At 36.1% G+C, this 21,706-nt stretch overlaps 2 protein-coding genes across 2 annotated transcripts; both read left to right on the top strand.

The window, feature by feature from the left end:
• Positions 1 to 3,592: 3,592 nt before the first annotated feature.
• Positions 3,593 to 9,304, top strand: LOC129928164 (phospholipase A and acyltransferase 3-like). Its single transcript, XM_056041129.1, has 4 exons — positions 3,593 to 3,832; positions 4,270 to 4,453; positions 5,314 to 5,500; positions 9,239 to 9,304. The coding sequence occupies exons 1-4, from the start codon at positions 3,718 to 3,720 to the stop codon at positions 9,302 to 9,304; spliced, it is 552 nt and encodes a 183-aa protein (XP_055897104.1). The 5' UTR covers positions 3,593 to 3,717.
• Positions 9,305 to 9,745: 441 nt separating this feature from the next.
• Positions 9,746 to 20,505, top strand: LOC129928209 (phospholipase A and acyltransferase 2-like). The gene is made up of 5 exons (XM_056041439.1): positions 9,746 to 9,899; positions 11,105 to 11,270; positions 12,368 to 12,554; positions 16,155 to 16,284; positions 18,783 to 20,505. Exons 2-5 carry the CDS (start codon positions 11,156 to 11,158, stop codon positions 18,891 to 18,893), a joined length of 543 nt encoding a protein of 180 aa, XP_055897414.1. The 5' UTR covers positions 9,746 to 9,899; positions 11,105 to 11,155; the 3' UTR covers positions 18,894 to 20,505.
• The last annotated feature ends 1,201 nt before the right edge of the window (positions 20,506 to 21,706 follow it).

The following is a 21,706-nucleotide window of genomic DNA, read 5'->3' as shown; positions in this document are numbered from 1 at the left end:
TTTACTGTATCATCATCATCATCACTCCTTTGAGTTCCTCATGGAACATAGGGCCTCGACAAAAACACGCTACTCTCCACGGTCTCTTGCTAGCTTTTTTATGGTTTCCCAGCTCTTCCCGGTCTTCTCTGCTTCTTCAAGTACACTGCGTCGCCATGTTCTTTTTGGTCTTCCTATGCGTCTTGTTCCCTGGGGAGTAAAATAACAGAATATTTACTGTATACGTACCAATTATTTTTTATACTGTAATGTGGCATTACAGTACTGTATGACTCTTTATTTACGAAATAAACGACTTTGATTGGTTGCTTCCGGCAACTTTTTTTTTTATGCCAAGGTGAACTGTTAAGCAGTGTAAGCCGCTTAAATTGTACAGGCCATAAGATAGGCCAACTGTCTTTACCAAAAAAACTGAACAGTATTTCGAAACCAAATAGATATGTCGTGTTAAAAGTTTACATTGTAATTTGTACCACCGTTTCATGTAGATGTCAGGCAGGGGTGGACTGGGTATTAAAATCTGCCCGGGCATTTCTATACCTTCCGGCCCATAAATTGTATATTTTATGAAGGACATCCAGTTCTAGGTCTAGCAGTCACTCTAGCTGTCCTCCAAATCATTATCTTAAAATTGATAATGTATCGATAGCTGTACACGCGCTTACAGTGAACACTATCTCCTTATAAAAAATAAAGGCTATATGTTGCTTTTTAATCGAAAAAGTGTATAGACCCTAATAGGATGAAGCTGTACGGATGTAGGCTTTATATTATTTCGGAAAATATATTAGATTAAATTAGTAGACTTTATTAGAGTCTGTAAAAGATTTGTAAACAATACTTCGCTCAGCGGCCCCTTCCCCTGAAAAAATAAAATACTATAAGACATTTCAAAATTTAATAGTGGCATCCGTGCATCCCTTATCTTATAAAATACAGATGCTTACTGTGGTCCTACCGGCCCATTTGAATACCGGCCCACCGGGCATTTGCCCAAATGCCCATATAGCCAGTCCGCCCCTGATGTCAGGAAGTAATAAGCAGACAGTCTTAGCTTATGAGAACTGGTCTGTTTTCTACGGTGACAAGGGAATCTCCTACCGCGGGGCTCCTCTCAGGCGCGGGGCCTGGGACTTGGGTCACGAAGGTCACGCCTGGGGCGGTTGCCCCACTTGCCACCCCCCTAAGGCCGCTACTGAGTTCAACATTTAAAGTACAATTTCTTTCCCTTATTCAAGATACCAAACAAAATAATTAATTACCAATAGTTAATTAACTAATGTTATTTTGTTTTAAAATTGATTCTTGTTTTGTCAGGTAAAAGAAATAATTGTGCAAAATTTCAGCTTAATCTGAGATTGGGTGTGGGAGATAGATCGCGCACAAACTTTTTACCAGACAGACAGACAGATAGAGTGAGTTGATATGAGCTTTGTAAAAAGAAAAGTTACGGGTAAAAATAAGTCTTTAGATAGATACGTTATTCTCTCCCCCCCCCCCCCCTTTTAGAACTTTCTCTCGACATCATGCATACTTATTTTCTAAGATATCTTTTCAAGGACTTTCCTAAGTTTTGGTCGGACCCATGTTTTGATCATGGCTGTACACATACACAGCTTGACCTCTAGCCTGGTAAGCTCTTACACGCTTGTTAGCCTCTTTATGAGCATTCGAGCGTAATATGAAACAATAATTCTGCTAATTTTCGTATCTTCCATTTTAAAAGCTTGTATGTTCTTCCAGGTTCTCAAATCTGTCATTGAATGCATTTTTAGCACCCCCGAAACTAGAAAAGATATTGAAAATCCGACATTATGATATCTTAGACCATTCAAAGTTCTGATGCAACTGCTACTTTTTTCTGAAAGCGAAAAATTTAATTTTTGAAACAACTATGCAAGCAGTTTTTTTTTCATTAAATACACCGTTTTACAACTATTCACTATTAATAGTAATAAACACAAGAAGCTTTTTAGTAAGGGAGATTACTATTTCTACAATTTTTCACATTTATATAAACGGGTTTAGATTTTAAAAAAAAAAAAATGAACAAATTAATGTATGGCTAAGTTAAGTAAGTTCTGTCATACTAACTAATATATTTACAAATAAATTTTACTTTTTTTTAAAGAGATAAATCTATTTAATATGTATAAAATTGAAACATAATTTAAAACAACAGTTAATAAGTAGTTTTCCATGTTATAACGAGAACTGCAGCACGTTGCTATGCACCGAAAGAGAAATGACTATAGGAATTTTTTTGTTTTTACGGAAATGTTTTTTTTTCTTGAGGCTTTGAACACAAGATTGATCTATTTGGCTTTGATAGAATTTCATTCTGAAATTCTTTCTGAAAATATTGAAAACTGCATTTTACCTGCTTGAGTGGACCACTTCGGGGGCCGATTCTGAGTTTGTGTTTCCACACAAACTGTCTTTGTAACCTTGTTATTATATAAAAAATAAGATAGAAAAAGATTTTTACAAAAGTTTCAGGTGTCATCATAAAACTCGTAATCAAACATATTTTTTTGTTGTTATCGTAGATATTTTGTATTGCTGTAATTCTTTTTCGGATTTTATAACATAAGCCTGCTGCTCTGCTTGCAAGATACTCTAACTATTAGCGATTCTTTGTCAGCTTTTTTGTCCATAAATATTTTATCTTTTTTTTCTCTCTAAAATTAAAAAAAAATAATTTTTTAACGGTAAGCCTGGAACAGTTTTTGACCTCCCCTCAAAATCTGGCAGCCACGGTGCATTGCACACTTGACATTATAGGTCATGGCAGTCTTGATATTTAGCGGCACATATTTTTAAAAGCACTCTGTAAACTAGTTTAATATACAATCTTCAGCTACCCTCATTAAGCATTGGTGCTGAAAGTTTAAAAAAGGCAAGTCTTGAATCGTGATTCTAGAGGACCTGCACTGAGATTCCCACATTCCCTTTAAAAGAATACACCTTGTTTTTTTTTGTTTTGTTTTGTTTGGAAACAAATTTGTATTTATTTTACGTATTACGCTCGAAGGTGAGCGCTTTAATGACAGTCACTGTGGGGTGGGTCCAACTTTCTTGGACTGGATGAAATGTAAATTTCCGACACATGTGCCACAAAACGAGAATCGTCGAGTCCATTTGGCAACGATTCCCCGTGTCTTCATTATGTGGGCATAACTTTGTTGGGCTGGATAGCACCAAGTCACGGGTCGAATAGGACCCTCGGGGCGTTGTTGGGAATTCACTGACTTACACCTGTATGTGCGATGTGTACTTTCTAAGCTGACAGACTACGAACAGTTCAAATACGTAAGTCAAACATTTTAATTGGAAAAAGGAGACTTATATATAATAGGTTCAGAAGCCATCGCACTCTCCATGACTGTATCGTATTTCATATTCCACGATTTGACAACGTTATATCTACAAAATTATAACATTTGAAATGGTTTTAACTTAAAGCATAAGTGATATATATTAATTTGTTTGTATATTTTTTGAAAAAAAAAAATTCTATTAAAGTGTTGATGTATTTGAAGGCCGTGTGTTTGCGTGACATGAATAGTTGGGATACATTGACGTTGGGGCTCGTGTTAAAATCTTATTGATCATTGTTTAGATTAGTTCAATAACATTGTATGCGTCTTTTCTTTTAGCACAATAGCAAAGAAATAGTATGGTTAATGAACAGAGGCGGAGATTACAGGCACAATAATGTCTGGTCGAAGTGACATTGACGAACACAATCAACGAGTTTTAGAAAGTCTTAGTCCTGGGGACCGTGTAGAATTTAGCAGAGGAATTTATTCCCACTGGGGAATTTATATCGGTAAGATTCACATCATTGAATATTTATGTGGGATTTCTATGCATGATTGAGTAGCCTTAGTAGTAGCACATAATTATCGGCGAGATCCTAATAAATTAAACATAAAACACCGGACCATAATTTTCAAACACCAAAACAAAACCTAATAAAATACTCGAAACGACACAAAGATAAAGTCATATTCCTTGTGTCTTATGCTAGGACAAATTGATACAAATGACACTTCCTTCCTAGTGCTACTAGAGCATGGAATGTGTTGCTTGAGTCAGCCAGGAAAACCAATGACTTTGCATAATTTAAGATATGGGTTAACATCTCTTTTTTTTTTAACTAACGTCTGTATTTTATAAGATAAGATAAGAAAAATTTAGTAGAAGTAACAAAATTCATTCATTTTTAAAAAAAAAGATTTCTAATTTAAATAATTTCGAATCTAGGTCAAGGGAAAGTAATTCACTTGGCTCCACAAGATGCTTCAGAAATCCAAGCTAACTCCGAAAGTACACATTTTAATATTGGATGCAAAATGTATAAAAAGGCTCTAGTAGGTACCGATGATTTCTTGAAGGTTGCTGGGAAATACAAGGCTTTCCGTAATAATAGTCTTGACATGAAACTGAAGTAAGCTCACGTGTTTTTCTTTTCTTTTTAAAAATTATTTATTGATCATGTAACCATGTTTAGCGACACTCATAAAGGAGAATAGGACGCAAATAGTTTCGTGTATAGGTCGCAAGGTCTGAAAAGGAAATATTACATTTTTAAAAAGTTTCTTGTAGTCTCTCTGTCCGTCTGTCACGTTTAAATCGCCAAAGCTATTATTAAGTTATTAAGTTATAACAAGCAAGCTATTTTAGATTGTGCAAAGTTCTGATGATACTTTTTACCTTCTAAAAGTGTACAGTGAATTCATTATTTAAGTAGTTTTGGTTTCGTTAAAATACAACACTTTTTAAAATAAAAGTTTTCGGGGTAAGCAGTATCACAGACATATATACATTATATCTAAACTGGACAAGGAGATCTTTTAACACTACAAAAAAAAAGTGAAAATTTTCAAAAAAAAAAAGCTAAAACAATGCGTTGTTTTGTAAAGTAGTCATAAGAAGTAAAGTTTTTTTCAACCCTAACCTATGTAACATATAATTCAATGTTTAAATCTAGATCTAGTAATCGAAAATAAGAGCACATTCGTCTCATATTTACTTGTTTGCAATTTTTAGATACATCCTCTAGAAAGATCTAGGTAATCAATCTATTTAAATGTACATAAGATGATTAAATTCAGAAATGTGAATTATTTCGATCTTATTTTGATTTTCAAAAAATTATCTCTATGGAACTAACAGAAAATTTCTGTATTTCATATATTTTTGCGTGAATTTATAGTTCTGTCATTAAACAATCCTTGTTCATGGGTGGATCCATCAGTGGCCGCCTCTGAATTTGTGTGATATCTTTGTAATCTTGTTTTGATACGAATACACTAGCTGTAGACTTTGTAGCTGCTTAATGTGTGCCAAAGTTTTCTATTTCAGAGCCTTAAGTCCTGAAACTATAGTGCACCAAGCAATGCCCAAACTTGGTGAGGTCGGCTACAATTTCATTACCGCCAACTGTGAGCATTTTGCAAACTGGTGCAGGTATGGACAAAGAAAAAGTCAACAGGTAATATTTGGCAGCCTACGTACTATTATTTTTGTGCAGTCTGTCAAAAACCTAAGAGCTATTGAAAAGTTTCTTGCCTGTCCGTCCGTCACGTTTAGATGTCAAAAATTATAAGAGCTATTGAAAAGTTTCTTTCCTGTCCGTTCGTCACGTTTAGATGTCAAAAACTATAAGAGCTATTGAAAAGTTTCTTGCCTGTCCGTCCGTCACGTTTAGATGTCAAAAACTATAAGAGCTATTGAAAAGTTTCTTTCCTGTCCGTTCGTCACGTTTAGATGTCAAAAACTATAAGAGCTATTGAAAAGTTTCTTGCCTGTCCGTCCGTCACGTTTAGATGTCAAAAACTATAAGAGCTATTGAAAAGTTTCTTGCCTGTCCGTCCGTCACGTTTAGATGTCAAAAACTATAAGAGATATTGAAAAGTTTCTTGCCTGTCCGTCCGTCACGTTTTGAAAATCTGGTTTCATCGTATTTAGTGGCCTACAAAATGATCTCGTTTTATTTTAAAAGAATTATTGATAATTGGTTGTTAGTTGTTTTAAAGTGAAAAACAAAATAAAGCAAAACGATTGTTTGAATTCACTTCCCTGACGTAATTTCCATTCAATGTTCTTGCCAGAAGGCCCAGAAGTATTACTGTCTATAACTAGCCGACCCGCCTATTTCCCCCCAAAATTTATGTTAATTGTTTTCATTAAGAATGTTCCTACTTTAGATAATTACAATTATATCCAATTTCGTTACATTTTTTAAAATCCACTTATGTTATAAAAGACATCGAGAAAGAAAAAGAAGAGAAAATGATATGGAGAAACATGTAGCCTACCATAGAACTGATATTATGATGTAACGCATGTCTCTTGTAAAGTTTATTTTTCTCTCCTCAAGCAGAGAATTTGTTTACTGGCGTCACAGTGAGTGCAGGGATAGCGCTGGGTGCCTTGGCCATTTGCGCTCTGCATCAGTTGGGAAGTACCGACAACGAAGAAGAAAAAAATGCTGAAATTTGATCATCAGCATTATAGAAATGAAATTGTTTCAAGTTAAAAATAAAACTCATTGATTAAACTAATACGTAATAAGCATATTCAAATCTGAGACTATTTTACAAATATTATATCAGACCTGCGGGCCGTAGTTTTGGATATCACTGGCCTAGATCTAATACAAAACTTAAACAAAAGTAAACGGCTGTTGTTAATTTCACATGTAATGTTTAGGAGTATCTAAGGCAGGCGTTCTCAACCTGTGGGTCGCGACCCCTTTGGGGGGTCGATTGACGATTTGCCAGGGGTCGCCTAAGACCATCGAAAAAAATGGATTGTTTTTGTCCATTCTTCTATTGCTGTATAGGTGTGCGGGGGGGGAGGGTCGAGGCAGAGTGGGGGATTGTAAAAAGGGGTCGCCGAGCCTAAAAGGTTGAGAACCCCTGTTTTTATTTCTAAGGTATGACCGTATATTATGTGTGCTATCTTACCAATTGCTTGCTCTGATTATTTATTGTTACTTGTCATGCACAATTGTAAAACAAATTTCCTCACGAATAATAAAGATTATTATTATTATTATTCGAGAGCCTTATATGAAGGAATGAGTCATTGTCGTTATTATAGACTACAACGTTATAATTCAAAGGAGTGCAAAGCAATAATGTACCCCTTTCAGACCTTGCAATCCATAAAGCTGATGATATAAAGGTCATCTGTTTCTAAGGCCAAGGGTTAATGAGAATGTAGTCTGGCCAGCACAACGACCTAACTTTTTTTACTTTTCCCAACTCATGTCATTAGAGTTTAAGGAAATCCATGGCGTCCTAAGAATGACAATTTAAAGTCTTCACTGGGATTCGAACCCGAGATTCCTGGGTTAGGAAGCAAAAGAGTTTATCACGATTAGCATTAATCATGAAGATCCTTATAAGTATTATTTGCTTACACTAGGCATCTTGATATCATGCTAAGTATCTTGATATGCTAAGTATCTTAATATCATGATAAGTATCTTGATATCATGATAAATATTTTGATAACTTGCTAAATATCTTGATATCGTGATAAATATTTTAATATAATTCCATATTGGAATCATGCAAAATATTTTGATATGGTAAGTATCTTGATATCATAGTAAGTATCTTAATATCATGATAAGTATTTTGATACCATGGTAAGTATCTTAATATCATGATAGGTATTTTGATATCATGGGAAGTATCTTGATATCATGATACGTATTTAGATATCGTACAATTAAAAAAATCTGCCACGTAAAATAGGAAATTATTTTCGGAAATTCCCGCCACTTCTAAAGATTAGAAAAGGTTACTTGCTAACCAACCCAGGCCAACGTTGACATATACTTACATACAGATTGATGCAGGCTGTTTGGTGGAGCAAGCAGGGGGAAAAAAAGATAAAGAAACTATTTAAAGAATAGAATATAAATACCCAAGATTAGCGCTCGTAGGTCTGTTTCCATTTAATAATTGAATCAATAGAAACAACTAAGAATATTATATGTCCTAGTTAATTTGAACAAACATGAAAATATAGGCCCCATAGGATCAATTATGTCACTTTGATTGTTTCTTAACTAAACCGTTCTAAAAACATAACTTTTCTAAAAAGAAGTCATATATTTTCTTAATATAGCTTCAGTATTGTTAAGAAGTAAAATAAACATTTAATCAAAAGGCTACACTGTCTAGAGAGAACTTCGTTGAACCTAAATGAACCAGGTATTTCCCAAAAGAGATCTTTCTTAGACCGTTTCTTTTACCAAAAAAAAAAAGATTTTTCTTAGACGATTTTTTTCCCAAAAGAGATCTTCCTACACCAATTCTTTACAAAAGAAAAAAAAAAGAAAGATTTTTCTTAGACCAGTTCTTTCCCAACAGAGATCTTTCTTATACATTTAGAAATGGCCATGTAACAATTGTTACGAGCATAGATAATGAAAGAGTTGTCTGCACGTGTCGATGTGTGTCACACAGTCTCAGTTGACATTGCCTGATTTAATGTTCATGTCATGTTAAGAGGTTAAAAGACACGTGGAATTCCTGATGTAGAAAACAGGAAGTAGAATGAATAAAGTTGACTTTGAGTTCAGTCAAGTCAGTTAAGTCAAGTGGGATACTTTGGACCGTGTGGTCAGTAAAGTGTTATCCTCCGTAGCCGTAGGAGGCAGTCTAGTATATTTTAGTCCGCAACGGACAGTAGCGACTTAGAAAAGTCTGTAGTAATTTCAGTTAGAAAGTAACTTGTGGGCAGTTGTTGCCAGTGGTCCTTTTGAGACATGTATTAGCTAATCTATATTTCTGCACAGTGTTACCCGCTGAGATGCGGACGTGATTTGTAATGTAGAGACTCTTAACATATTGTTATGACTTTGCCATGCGCACCGCCATCCAAGATAGTGCAGAAAGAAGGTGCGCACTATCTGTGACTAAACAAGTCGGATGTTGTCATTAGTAGACTAACGATTTCCGCCCAAGGAGAGAGCCAATATGGAGATGCTGCACTCAAGGCAGATGCCCTTTGTGTTTGTCATGTCTCTATGTAAATAAACGTCTATGTCCTCGTTGAGTTGCCTCACTTAAGTTATTACAATATATTGGATACATTTGATACCGCTAACAAGGAGTGCAGTATTATTATTATGTTGTAAAATAAACTTTATATTTGTCTGCTGAAACGGACTTGAGTCAGTTTATAGTGTATATAATTGTCACGTGTTAAGAGTGCCCCAGGAAGCACGAACCCAGCATTCCACGACATTCGCATTCTTCAACACTACACCATTTAACATCATTTACAGTGTGTTATAATCATGACAAATAGTTATCAACATAGGCCCTATATTTCGAAGCATCACTGTAACATTACGTCGGGCTTTTTTTTAAACCAATAAATGCTTTCATTTGCCCATGTCAGTTTATTTCACCGCATGACAAACGGCACTTGATTAGTTTAGTGGGAGGGGTAGGGGTGGTCGAGTGCTAAGACGTATTGCTTCCGAACCGATTGGTCTCGAGTTCAAATCCCGCCGCCCCCCAACTGTTATGGTTACCTGATTTATGTTGGGTTGTTGGTCGTTGCGCTGGCAACATGGCATCCCGCTAAGATGAAGCCAAGCCCCCCCCCCCCTCCAGTTTAAAAACACATTATTGACAATATGACAAGGCTGACTTACACAATCACATCGGGATTTCCAGATCTCCTTCAAAATAGAACATGACGTTTCTTGAGAAAATAAAAAAAATCATTTTGGGTGTTACTCTTATGAATTCATACCTGAATAACATACACTGGCCTAAGCCCTATTAGTTTGTACATGCGCAACTGATTTTTGTTTTGAGCAGGGAGAATACTTCAACGGTGAACTTAGTTGTTACAAACTGGTAAGTTGCCAAAAGTTGACTGCTTAAAAAATATATCCACGATTACAGTGTTTCAAATCAAATAAGTGAATGAAGGGCAAGATTTTAATTCTGTCGATTGTAAATAAGTTCATTAAGTCGGAGCGATTTAAGTTAGCTTCACTCTCAAGCCTCTTAGTCTTAGTTATTATGAGTGTTCAGTGTTTCCTGCATGCATTATTTAGACTTGAAAAGGCCTAAACTATTTTTGAGACCCTTATAAGTCTAAATATTATATGTCAGTGCTAAATATTTCTTGATGGGTTTTGAGCTATAGCCTGCGTTGCCTACAGCAGTTTTCCCCAAACTGTGTTCGTGGACCCCGAGTGTTCCGCAAGGCCGGAATAGGTGTTGCAGGAGCTACTGGAATAATTAACTAGTAGGTCACAACGTGAGTTAATCTCTCTAAGAAATAAGCAAGTGTTCCGCTAAATACTCAGAATGTGCGAAGTGTTCCGTTAAGGAAAAAGTTTGTGAAACACTGGCCTATTCGTAAATTCGACCCGGCCTGCATGGTATATTACTCAATGATGTTAAAAACTAGACTTCAGTCTAGTACAATTTCTTTCCCTTGTTCGAGATAACAAACAAAATAATTAATCGCTTTGTTACCTAACCGAGGAGGGGGGGGGGGGTCAATTTTGGACCCCGAAGGAGATTTTACGTAATAATTTTTTGAGAATTCACTAGAGTAGAGTTAGGTTTGTTGGGGGATTAAAGCCAACATAGAATCCTACCCCTAGGTCCCCGATTATCACATGTGTTTGAATTTACATGAGCTGTGTACATTGAATTCGCTAAAACAAGGCTTTCTTCTTCTTCGTTCTTATTTTACATGTCTGAGGGTTCAGAGCAGTAGGCCTAATCCTATATCTGAGATGAACCACGCAATGGTTTTACGATCAGGCAGTTCTTAGCCACTAAGAACTACCTATGGGTCACCTGCTCATGATTTTTCCTCAGGTTGGACCCCCTGCTTTAGTAAACATAGTTCTTGGATAGAAAAGGAAGGGTGTTGATTTATGTATTATTAGAGTTGCGTACCTTTGTCGATACTAGTAGTGTTCCCTTTGTTGCGAACTGCAGTAAAATAAACTTATTGAAAGTTGCGGCCCTTGTGTTTGCATTCATTTATTTATTGTTATTATTTTAGTAGGAAACGAAAAGATAAAGTATTTTAATTACAGAACGTTGTTTGGTCGATGACCACAGGCTGAGACTACGATAAGACACACACAATGTCTGGTCATGGCAAGAACTACGCACACAATAAACAAGTTTACAACAGCCTACGCCTTGGAGACCGTGTTGAGTTCAAGCGAGTAGTTTATTCCCACTGGGGGATTTACATAGGTATTTGCTCATCTCAGATCTGTATTTATAACTGAATGACCACTAGGGATCCATATATGCGCTTTTATCTCAACTGTGGATTCATATTTTTCCTGTAAATTTCTATTCATGATTGAGTCTTTATTGGGAATTCATATTTTTACTGTCAAACTGTACATATTTTCATGAAAAGCTGACACTAGTTTCCGTAACTTGTTTCTCTCTAAACAGACCGGTTCTGCTGACAAGGTCAAAGACCTTGAATATTGTCTGGGGATTCCTATTTTTAATGTAGATATATATGCATGATTGTCTCAAGTGGGGATTTATAATTTTTTTTAATCTGTAGGCCTATATTTATATGAAAGATTGAGTCTTTACTGTGTACTGCAGTAGATCTTCTATACAGCTGTAAATGTACGTCCGACGTTGACAAATTGCATATTGCAAATTACATTAGTGTTCTGTACAGGTGTATTACTGCAAGGTTTTAGTGATAGATTTGAGTTGAGAAATTGCTTGCATGATTGCAAATGGATTTCCAAACTAGTATAGTTGGCGGGTATATTTTCTGTTTTTAATGACCTCCCTTTACAGTTACATGACGAAGACATTTCTTTGTTTTTACCATCAAGATCAAATAAACACTTCCATCGCGAAACTTAATTTTGAGCCGGTGGCGTAGCTAGGGTGGGTGTGGGGGGGGGGAAGAGAATTTTAAAGCACTCCCTGGTATTGAGGGGGCCTCAAATGAGTGTTCGAATTTATTTTTTTACATTAAATATTAATATTACACAAAATGTAGGGGCCCCCAAAGAGGTTAAGCACCTCGGGCCCCCGAATGATGGCGAACTCCTAGCTACGCCACTGTTTTGTGGTCACTGGTGGGCAGCTTACGTACATTAGTAGAGGGAGGAACCTAGGTATGTCATCTTTCTGTTGATTAAATTGCGCTGTCTTTTAATCAAAATTGACACAGAATAATTTCAAATAACTATAAAAAAAATATATTAATCTTATGATTAAATAATAAGTATTTCATAACAATGTACTAAATTATAATAAACTCAATAAAAGAATTCAAAAATGTTTTCAACAAAAAATTAATTGGAATCCAGGTCAAGGAAAGATAATTCACTTGGCTGCTCACGATAACGCCGAAGTGAAAGCTAACTCCAACAGTACTCATTTGTTCAGTATTGGAGGCAAACTGTTTAAAAAAGCTTTCGTTCGCATCGATGACTTCTGGAAGGTAGTCGGCGAAGACAAGGCAATTATCAACAATAGTCTTGACAAGAAATTGAGGTAAGTGTGGCTTACTGTATTTTTAGGCCTAATCTATTTATTTAGTATTCCGTATAGGGGACGAACGTATAAAGCAGTCTTTTTTGGTGATTTACAAGTTGGTCGACGTAACAGAGGTGCCCCACGGAAACGCTTTAAAGACCAGCTTAGGCACCGACTTGCCTTAGCTTACAAACATAGAAGAGAGCACCTGGTTGCATGCAGCCTCAGAACGAGACACCTGGAGGTCACTCAGAAAGGCTGCGGGATACACATTTGAGACCAAAAGAAAATCCGCTGCCGAGGACACGCGCAGACGGCGAAAAAAAATCTTTAAACAACCACTAATGGTTATGCATGCCCTAGATGTGGCAAAGTATGTAGGTCACAGCTGGGGCTGCGTAGCCACGGCAAAAAAACTGCATTCCTCATCTTCGGACTCGAAGACAAACCTTTTTTTTTTTTTTTCTAAAACGGCTGTAGCGATTTCTTTAAAAAATGATACAGTTTATATATATATCTTTAGGAAAGAAATTACTAGCTATTTGGCACTACAGGGTAATCTTATATTTGACCGCTATAATTATTGAAAATATAAACTACTTAAAATTAAATTTCACTGATAGTCTTTTCTTCTTCTTCTTCCTCGTTCTCATTGTTATGTTGGAGTGTTCAGATGACTAGACCAACACATGAGATGCATTATAGAAAATCATATACCAACTAAATACACATCAAACAAAATAAATAAATGCTGGTTTAATAATAGACTAAAGAAGCTTTGTAAACAGAAGGAAAACCTATATAGAAAATTTAAAGAAACTAATGCAGAAAGAGTTTACAAAAAGTATATAAAAATTAAACACTTAACCCAAAAAGTAAGCAGACAGCTGCAGAGTGAATACATAAACAATGTAATATCTAAAGATAACAACAAAAACCTATGGTCATACATTAAATCTAAGAAAATGGAAACAACAGGCGTAGCGCCATTAAAAGATGAACATAACATAATACATAATGATAATGAAACTAAAGCAAACATTCTAAACAAATACTTTGCATCAGCATTCTCAGCCCCAGGAGACAAAGACATATTACTGAATTTGAACCAAGTAGACAACATAGAAGATATAGTAGTACAAGAAAATGGAATTCAAAAACTATTAGCCAACACTAAACCAAATAAAGCTTCTGGACCTGATGGTATTCCAGCTAGATTACTCAAAGAACTAAGTAATGAGCTAGCCCCAGTGTTCAAAATACTCTTTCAGGCTTCACTTAACCAGGGCAGAGTACCAAAGGACTGGAAAGAAGCTAATGTCACCCCCCTATTTAAAAAAGGAGAAAAATCTGACCCAGGAAACTACAGACCAGTATCACTTACCAGCATCACATGTAAAATCCTAGAACACATAATATGTAGCAACATCATAAACCACTTAGACAAACATAATGTCTTCACACCATACCAACATGGCTTTAGGAAATATAGATCATGTGAAACACAACTAATAGGACTAATTGATGATTTTTCAAAAGGTTTAGATAATAGTGAACAAATAGATGCTATCTTACTAGATTTTTCTAAGGCTTTTGACAAAGTTCACCACCATAGTTTGCTTAAAAAATTAAAATATTTCGGCATTAATGGTCCACTGCATCAGTGGATTAAAGACTTTCTGATAGGGAGAGAACAAACTGTAATAATAAATGGTTCTAAATCAACACCGATAACAGTAAACTCAGGTGTACCTCAAGGAACAGTCTTGGGTCCACTACTATTTTTAATTTACATAAATGATTTACCAAATTGCATTACTTCAGGAACAAAAGTCAGATTATTTGCAGACGATTGCATAATATATAGAACAATAAAAACAACACAAGACACAGATATTTTACAAAGAGAATTAGATGAATTACAGAAATGGGAATCAAATTGGAGCATGTCTTTCCACCCAGAAAAATGTCAGTTGTTAAGAGTAACAAAAAAACTAAAACAAATTAATTCCACTTATCTTATTCATGGCAAACCAGTAACACAGACTAAAATCGCAAAATACTTAGGTGTTATAATAAATGAAAAACTGTCATGGAATCCACATATTGATGAAACTACAAAAAAATCAAACAAAGCATTAGGATTTATTAAAAGAAATTTCTATAAATCAAATAAGAACATAAAACTAAAATGTTATTTAACCTTGGTTAGGCCAATAATAGAATATGCATCCTCTGTTTGGGACCCCTCAACTCAAGAAAACATTAAGAAACTAGAACAGACACAAAATAGAGCAGTGCGATTCATAACAAACGAATATTCACATTTGACTAGAGTAACACCTTTAGTAAAATCACTAAATTTAGAAAGCCTTCAGGACAGAAGGCTCAAAAGTAAAGTAGCAATAATACATAAAACACTGAACCATAATCTTCAAATACAAAAACAAAATTTAATAAAATACTCTGAAAGACACAAAGATAAAGGCACATTCCTCGTCCCATATGCTAGGACAAATTTGTACAAATACTCCTTCTTCCCTAGTGCTATTAGAGCATGGAATGGGTTGCCTGAGCTAGCCAGGAAAACCAGTGACTTGGCAGAATTTAAGTCATTGGTTAATATGCATGACTAAATGCATGACGCGTAGGACGTAATCATCTTCTTTTTTGAAGTAACGTCTGTATTATATAAGATAAGATAAGATGAACTGCGCAGTGGTTTCCAAATCAAGGGGTCTCTCCATGTAGTTTTCTTTCTATTGGGGCGTTTTTGAGGCCAGTGTTATTTATTCTGATCACGCTTACAGAAGGAATTGTAACACTCGACAATTTTTATACATTCAATAAGAATTTGATGATTATTTTTATTATTAGAGCTTTGCTTAGAGCGCTATGGTCCTATCTCATTTGTGGATCAGAGGGGGGTTTTCCGTGCTGCCTTTAGGCGCTCAGTAAACACCAATCTGCTCGAACCTCGCGCCCTTTCATAGATAGCTAAACCTAGTTGGATGGCTGCCTGGTCGTGCGGTTTGCGCGCTGGACTGTCTTTCAGATTTATCGATGGTCCAGGGTTCAAACCTTGCCCGCTCCCATCCCCCGTCGTCCTGCGGGAGGTTTGGACTAGGAAGTAAACTATCTTCAACTCTGAAGGAACATCCGAAACATGTCAAACATTTTACAAACATTTTTTTAGTTCAAGCGTACTTGGCCTCTCGACCACGCTTCCCACAATAGAATTAAATAAGAAGAAGGTGAAACAAGAAGAAATACATGGGCGTACTTGAACACTTTGCGCACAGACTTATCTAGACATTGGCCCATCCGGTAATAGAACTTAAGTATGTCAAGCTTAATGGACAGACGTATCGATATCATGGTGCTTTACAGTAAGAGAATAATAGAATACGACCACAAGGTCTGAAAGGGAGCTTTACTTTTACTTTTTAAGAATAAGAAATGAACGTATGAATGTGTATATTGCCCTGTTTTCTATATGCTACTTGTACTCCGTTTCATTCCTTTGTATTCATTGTTATTTTGGTGTAAGAGTTCAATTATAAAATCACTACATATACATTGTAGCTGTAGAATGTTTGTAAGCCTGTACTATTCCAGGGCCTTGTCACCAGAAGATATTGTGCAACAAGCCATGAAAAAAATTGGTGAGGTCGGCTACAATGTCATTACAGCGAACTGTGAACATTTTACAAACTGGTGCAGGTATGGAGAGAGCAAAAGTGAACAGGTACGTTCAGGTGTCTGTCTGTCTGTCTGTCTGTCTATCTATCTATCTATCTATCTCATGGGCGTAGCCAGGGGGGGGGTTCTTGGGGTTCAAACCCCCCCCCCCGAAATGTAGGGGGGGGGGAACGGAATTAAGTGACTGATTTTTGCTTTCATTTTGTTTATTTTAGGTGAGATTTTAATACTAAATCATCACTTACCACAGCACAGCCGAGGCAGTTTTGAGTTAAAAACCCTCTACCAGGGGGTTTTGAGTTTAAATCCCCATACCAGGGGGTTTTGAGATTTAAAAAACCCCTATCAGGGGGTTTTGAGATACAAATCCGTCTACCAGGGGGCTTTGAGTTTAAAACCCCCTACAGGGGGTTTTGAATTTTAAACCCCTTACTAGAAGTTTTTGCAGTTAAATCCCCCTCTTATATAAAACAAAAACAAAAATGCAAACAACAATCCTCAAATTCCAACAGCACAGTTGAGGAAGATTTTGATTTTAAAACCCCCTCCAAAATTTACGATAAACCCCATCTTCAAAATAAAAAAAGCAAATTACACACTATAAAATCTATGAGCGTAGCCAAAGGGGTTTTGAGTGTAAATCCCCCTCCTCCAGACGGCTTTTTCTTTAAAGTTTAAAACCCCTCCAGATGGTTTTGAGTTTAAAATTCCCCTACAGAGCTTTTTGAGTTGAAAACCTCTCTCTTCAATATTATTTTAAAGCAAACTATAGTCACCAAATTCTATGATCGTAGCTAAATGGGGTTTTGAATTAAAAACAAAACAAAAAAACTCCAGAGATTTCTTAGTTTAAAACCCCTCAACAGATGATTTGACGAAAAAACTTTCCTTTTCGATATAAAATCTAAAGCGAAATACAGGCATGTAATTCCAAGAGCGTAGTCAAGAAAGTTTACAAATGTCTACCAGTGGCTTGGGCTCCATTAATAAAGTGTGAATAGTCTTCTGCCGAAATTGAAAATCATTAAATGTATCTCAACAAAGATGGCTAAGACAGATTTAAGGAGTCAGTAATAGAGATCGGGTCTAAATCAAAGAAATCATATGCCGAACTGGGAGTCGAATCTTTAGTAAGGTTGTGACAGAGCGTCGCATGAGGTTTTGCGGGACAAAATGAATTACGCAAAATAAGAGTTGCGGAAAAAGCTTGCTGGAAAATGCGCCGAACGGCGCGAGAGGGTCTAAGTCAGTAAGAATAGCACATTAGGTTTTTGAAATAAAACTTTTTAATAGCAAGATAATGCACTGTAGATACCTCAGAATATATACCAGAAATAGTGCCCGGCGGCGGGGCTTCGCCCCGCGCTGGGGGAGCGCTGCGAACTCCCCCAGACCCCATTGCTATATATATATATATATAAAAAAAAATTTATGGCTACGCCCATGATCTATCTATCTATCTATCTATCTATCTATCTATCTATCTATCTATCTATCTATCTATCTATCTATCTATCTATCTCTCTCTCTCTCTCTATATATATATATATATATATATATAATATATATATATATATATATACATATTTATATATATATGTCTGTCTGTCTGTCTATCTATCTATCTGTCTGTCTGTCTGTCTGTCTGCCTGCCTTCCTGCCCGCCTCTCTGTATGCCTGCCTGCCTGCCTCTCTGTATGTCTGTCTGTCTGCCTGCCTTCCTGCCTGCCTCTCTGCCTGCCTGCCTTCCTCTCTGTATGTCTGCCTGCCTGCCTTCCTCTCTGTATGTCTGTCTGTCTGCCTGCCTGTCTGTCTGTCTATCTATCTATTTATCTATCTATCTATCTATCTATCTATCTATCTATCTATCTATCTATCTATCTATCTATCTATCTATTTATTTATCTATCTATCTGTCTGTCCACGGGCATGCTACCCTGCCTCATAGTGGCGCCCGGGTGGAAACTATCGTAGGAGGAAACGATTAGGCTAAAGGGTAGCAAAACAAGACTCCCGTGGGGGTGCTTAAAAGGGTGCGAGAGCATCCTCATTGCACTGTGCGGAGTTGTAAAAAAGCTCCCACAACCTTGTCACATTCCAGGCGCTGTTTCTCAAGGGGCCGTTACATAATAAATGGCGTGCCCCGCCGGCGCTTTCGGTCACGGAGGTCACGGTCCCGCACGGTTAGCCTGGTATAGAAAGAAAAATGGCGGGGCTCTTAGCAGATCTATACGCAGCCTCTTGCCGCGAGTTTGACCCACCCGCCGGTGAGAGGGAGCTCTTGTTCACTTTTGCTGGGCTAGAGTTCCAAGAGCCGAAGGCTCAACTCTACCTGACAGTTTAAGAAGAAGAAGAAGAAGAATCTGTCCAGTCAATCTATCTATCTATCTATCTATCTATCTAATCTATCTATCTATCTATCTATCTATCTATCTATCTATCTATCTATCTATCTGTCTGTCTTTCTGCCTGTCTGTCTATTTATTTCTGAGTTTATATCCCCCAAATACTTTATTGCCATATATTAGTTGCTCATTTCAACAGTCAGAAAACGCAATGACTGGATTAGCTGTAACTGGAGGATTACTGTTATTTGCTGGAGCAGTTGCATACGGTATATCTAGGTCAATGAAGAAGGAGGAGCCAAGAAAATAAAGAAACCACTATTCCATGGATTGAACATCAAAGCAAAGAACATTGGGCAGCCATGAACAGGGGTGGACTGGATATCAAAATCGGCCCAGGCATTTCTAACAGTACAGCCCATAAAATGTATATCATATAATAGGCCTATCTGTTCTCAAAATCACTAGGTTATTTTTTTTATAATGTATTGATAACTGTATGCACGCTCTATATCTTTATAAGAAATATAGGCCCTAATGTTGCTTTTTAAGCGCTATGTTTGTAGGCCATAAAAGGATGAAGCCTACTAATAGCACTGTCTACGGATGTAGGCTATTACATTATTTTTGAAAATGTGTTAGATTTAATTAGTATTACACTGTAGTCTGTAACAGATGTTTCTAGCATGACGCTCATATAACCCCTTATATATATGAGAATATTATAAAACCTTTAACAATTTAATGCGTGCCATAGTGGCATTCATAAGGCCCTTTAGGCCCATTTGAGTACCGGCCCACCGGGCATTTGCCCAAATGCCCATATAGACAGTCCGCCCCTGGCCATGAACAATACATAGATATTATGTTGTCTTTTTCTGTTTTTGTTTATTTCTTTAAACAAACAAAAAAATAAACATGGGTACCACACACAATGAGAGAAGTATTTAACATCTCAGTAAATGAAATCAAAAGCTTTGTGTTGATTGAAACATAAAATTTCAATAAAATTCAAAAGCGAAAAATTTTTTTTTGATATGCGTAGTTTGCTATCAATTTTTTTTTGATAAGCTCCAGACATAAGTTAATGAGAAATTGAAACAATCTTGGTAATAAGGTGAGTGTTTTAATTTTGTAGAGACATCCTAAGATTAAAAACTGATTCAACATTAGGCTAGATCTTTTTATGAACAATTAACAAGGCCTTTTTAATGTACATATCTACATATTACACACTTTTCTTTATAGGATACCTCAATTTTCGCTTGTGCCATCAGTTGTCGAGTGGCTTCTTTTCTGTCTCTTTTGTGGGCTCTTTTTTTTTTTTTTTTTGGCTTTTGACTTTTTTTTTTTTTTTTTTGCTTTTGGCTTTTGACTTTTGGCTTTTGACTTTTTGCTTTTGACTTTTGGCTTTTGACTTTTGGCTTTTGACTTTTGGCTTTTGACTTTTTGCTTTTGACTTTTGGCTTTTGACTTTTGGCTTTTGACTTTTGACTTTTTTTTTTTTGCTTTTGACTTTTGGCTTTTGACTTTTGGCTTTTGACTTTTTTTTTTTTTTTTTGGCTTTTGACTTTTAGCTTTTGACTTTTTGCTTTTGACTTTTTTTTTTTTGCTTTTGACTTTTGGCTTTTGACTTTTGGCTTTTGACTTTTTTTTTTTTTTGGCTTTTGACTTCTAGCTTTTGACTTTTTGCTTTTGACTTTTGGCTTTTGACTTTTGACTTTTGACTTTTGGCTTTTTTTTTGTGGTCTTGCTTCAATGGTTGTGAGCTATGTTGTGAGAGCGATAATCAATTCTGTGTAACCACTAAATAAGACATTATTCACATAGTATTCATTATATACATGTATATATTACTCTCAGGATATACTATATAAGTATATATATAATTACTCAATGAACTAATAAACATTGATAATTTACATTGACTTAACCTTTTTTTGACATTTTTTGTTTTGAGGGGGGGGGGGGGAAGAAGTGGGGGTTAAAGATTTCAATCCTAGGCAAAAAGAATCTATTGCATATATTAATTATTAAAGTAGAGAGACAGAGTACATGTGTAACTCATACCATTGCCATGTGCATTGCGCCTGTTATCTGAATCATCCTCAATGTAATCGAATCTAAATAGAAATCGTTTAAATGTTAAAATTATAGTAATTCCCCTTTGTCATACAAAATTGAAATGCTTGATTTGAGTAGAGATGATTACCTTTAAAAGGTATATACAACAGCATCTACTGTCACAAGCAGCAGCACCAAAACTAAAAATAAAAGTAACACAATGAAAACAAAATCTACTTTCATAAGTAACTTTCAATACAAATTCCTAACATAGATGTTCTAGTACAACATTATTTACAGTACTTTTAGTTGGTGCTAAAACTCGAAAAATTGTCTAAGTCAGATAATGATTTTTGCACTCAAATACTAGTGTCATACCAACTTTTCAACACCTCCATACCCGTAATAGAACTGGGTTATCAACATTCACGTAACAGCTATGGATCTGAGCTATCAACATTCACGTAACAGCTATGGAACTGAGCTATCAACATTCACGTATCAGCTATGGAACTGGGCTATCAACATTCAAGTTACAGTTATAGATCTGGGCTATCAACATTCACGTAACAGCTATGGAACTGGGCTATCAACATTCACGTTACAGTTATAGATCTGGGCTATCAACATTCACGTAACAGCTATGGATCTGGGCTATCAACATTCACGTTACAGTTATAAATCTGGGCTATTAACATGCACGTATCAGCTATGGAACTGGGCTATCAACATTCACGTAACAGTTATACATCTGGGCTATCGACATTCGCGTGTCAATTATAGTCCCGACTATCAACATTCACATACTAGTTATTGATCTGAGCAGTATAACTGAGTATTATGACAAGAATGTGCCTTTATCTTTAAGTCGTTTTGAGTATTTTATTAGGTTTGTTTTTTGTATTTGATAATAATAATACAGAAACAACTTTCTCCATAATGTCAACAATCAAATTATAAAAGAAACTGAATGTAAATACTATGTACAAGCTCAGAGACACTTGCTGCGCATGCGTGATCATAACAGAGCAGAACAGAGCAATACGCGGGGAATCACCG

This window comes from Biomphalaria glabrata, chromosome 9, assembly GCF_947242115.1.
Source record: "Biomphalaria glabrata chromosome 9, xgBioGlab47.1, whole genome shotgun sequence".
Lineage (NCBI taxonomy): Eukaryota > Metazoa > Mollusca > Gastropoda > Planorbidae > Biomphalaria > Biomphalaria glabrata.
The sequence above is the reverse complement of the archived record's forward strand: the minus strand, read 5'-3'. Positions and strand labels throughout refer to the sequence as shown.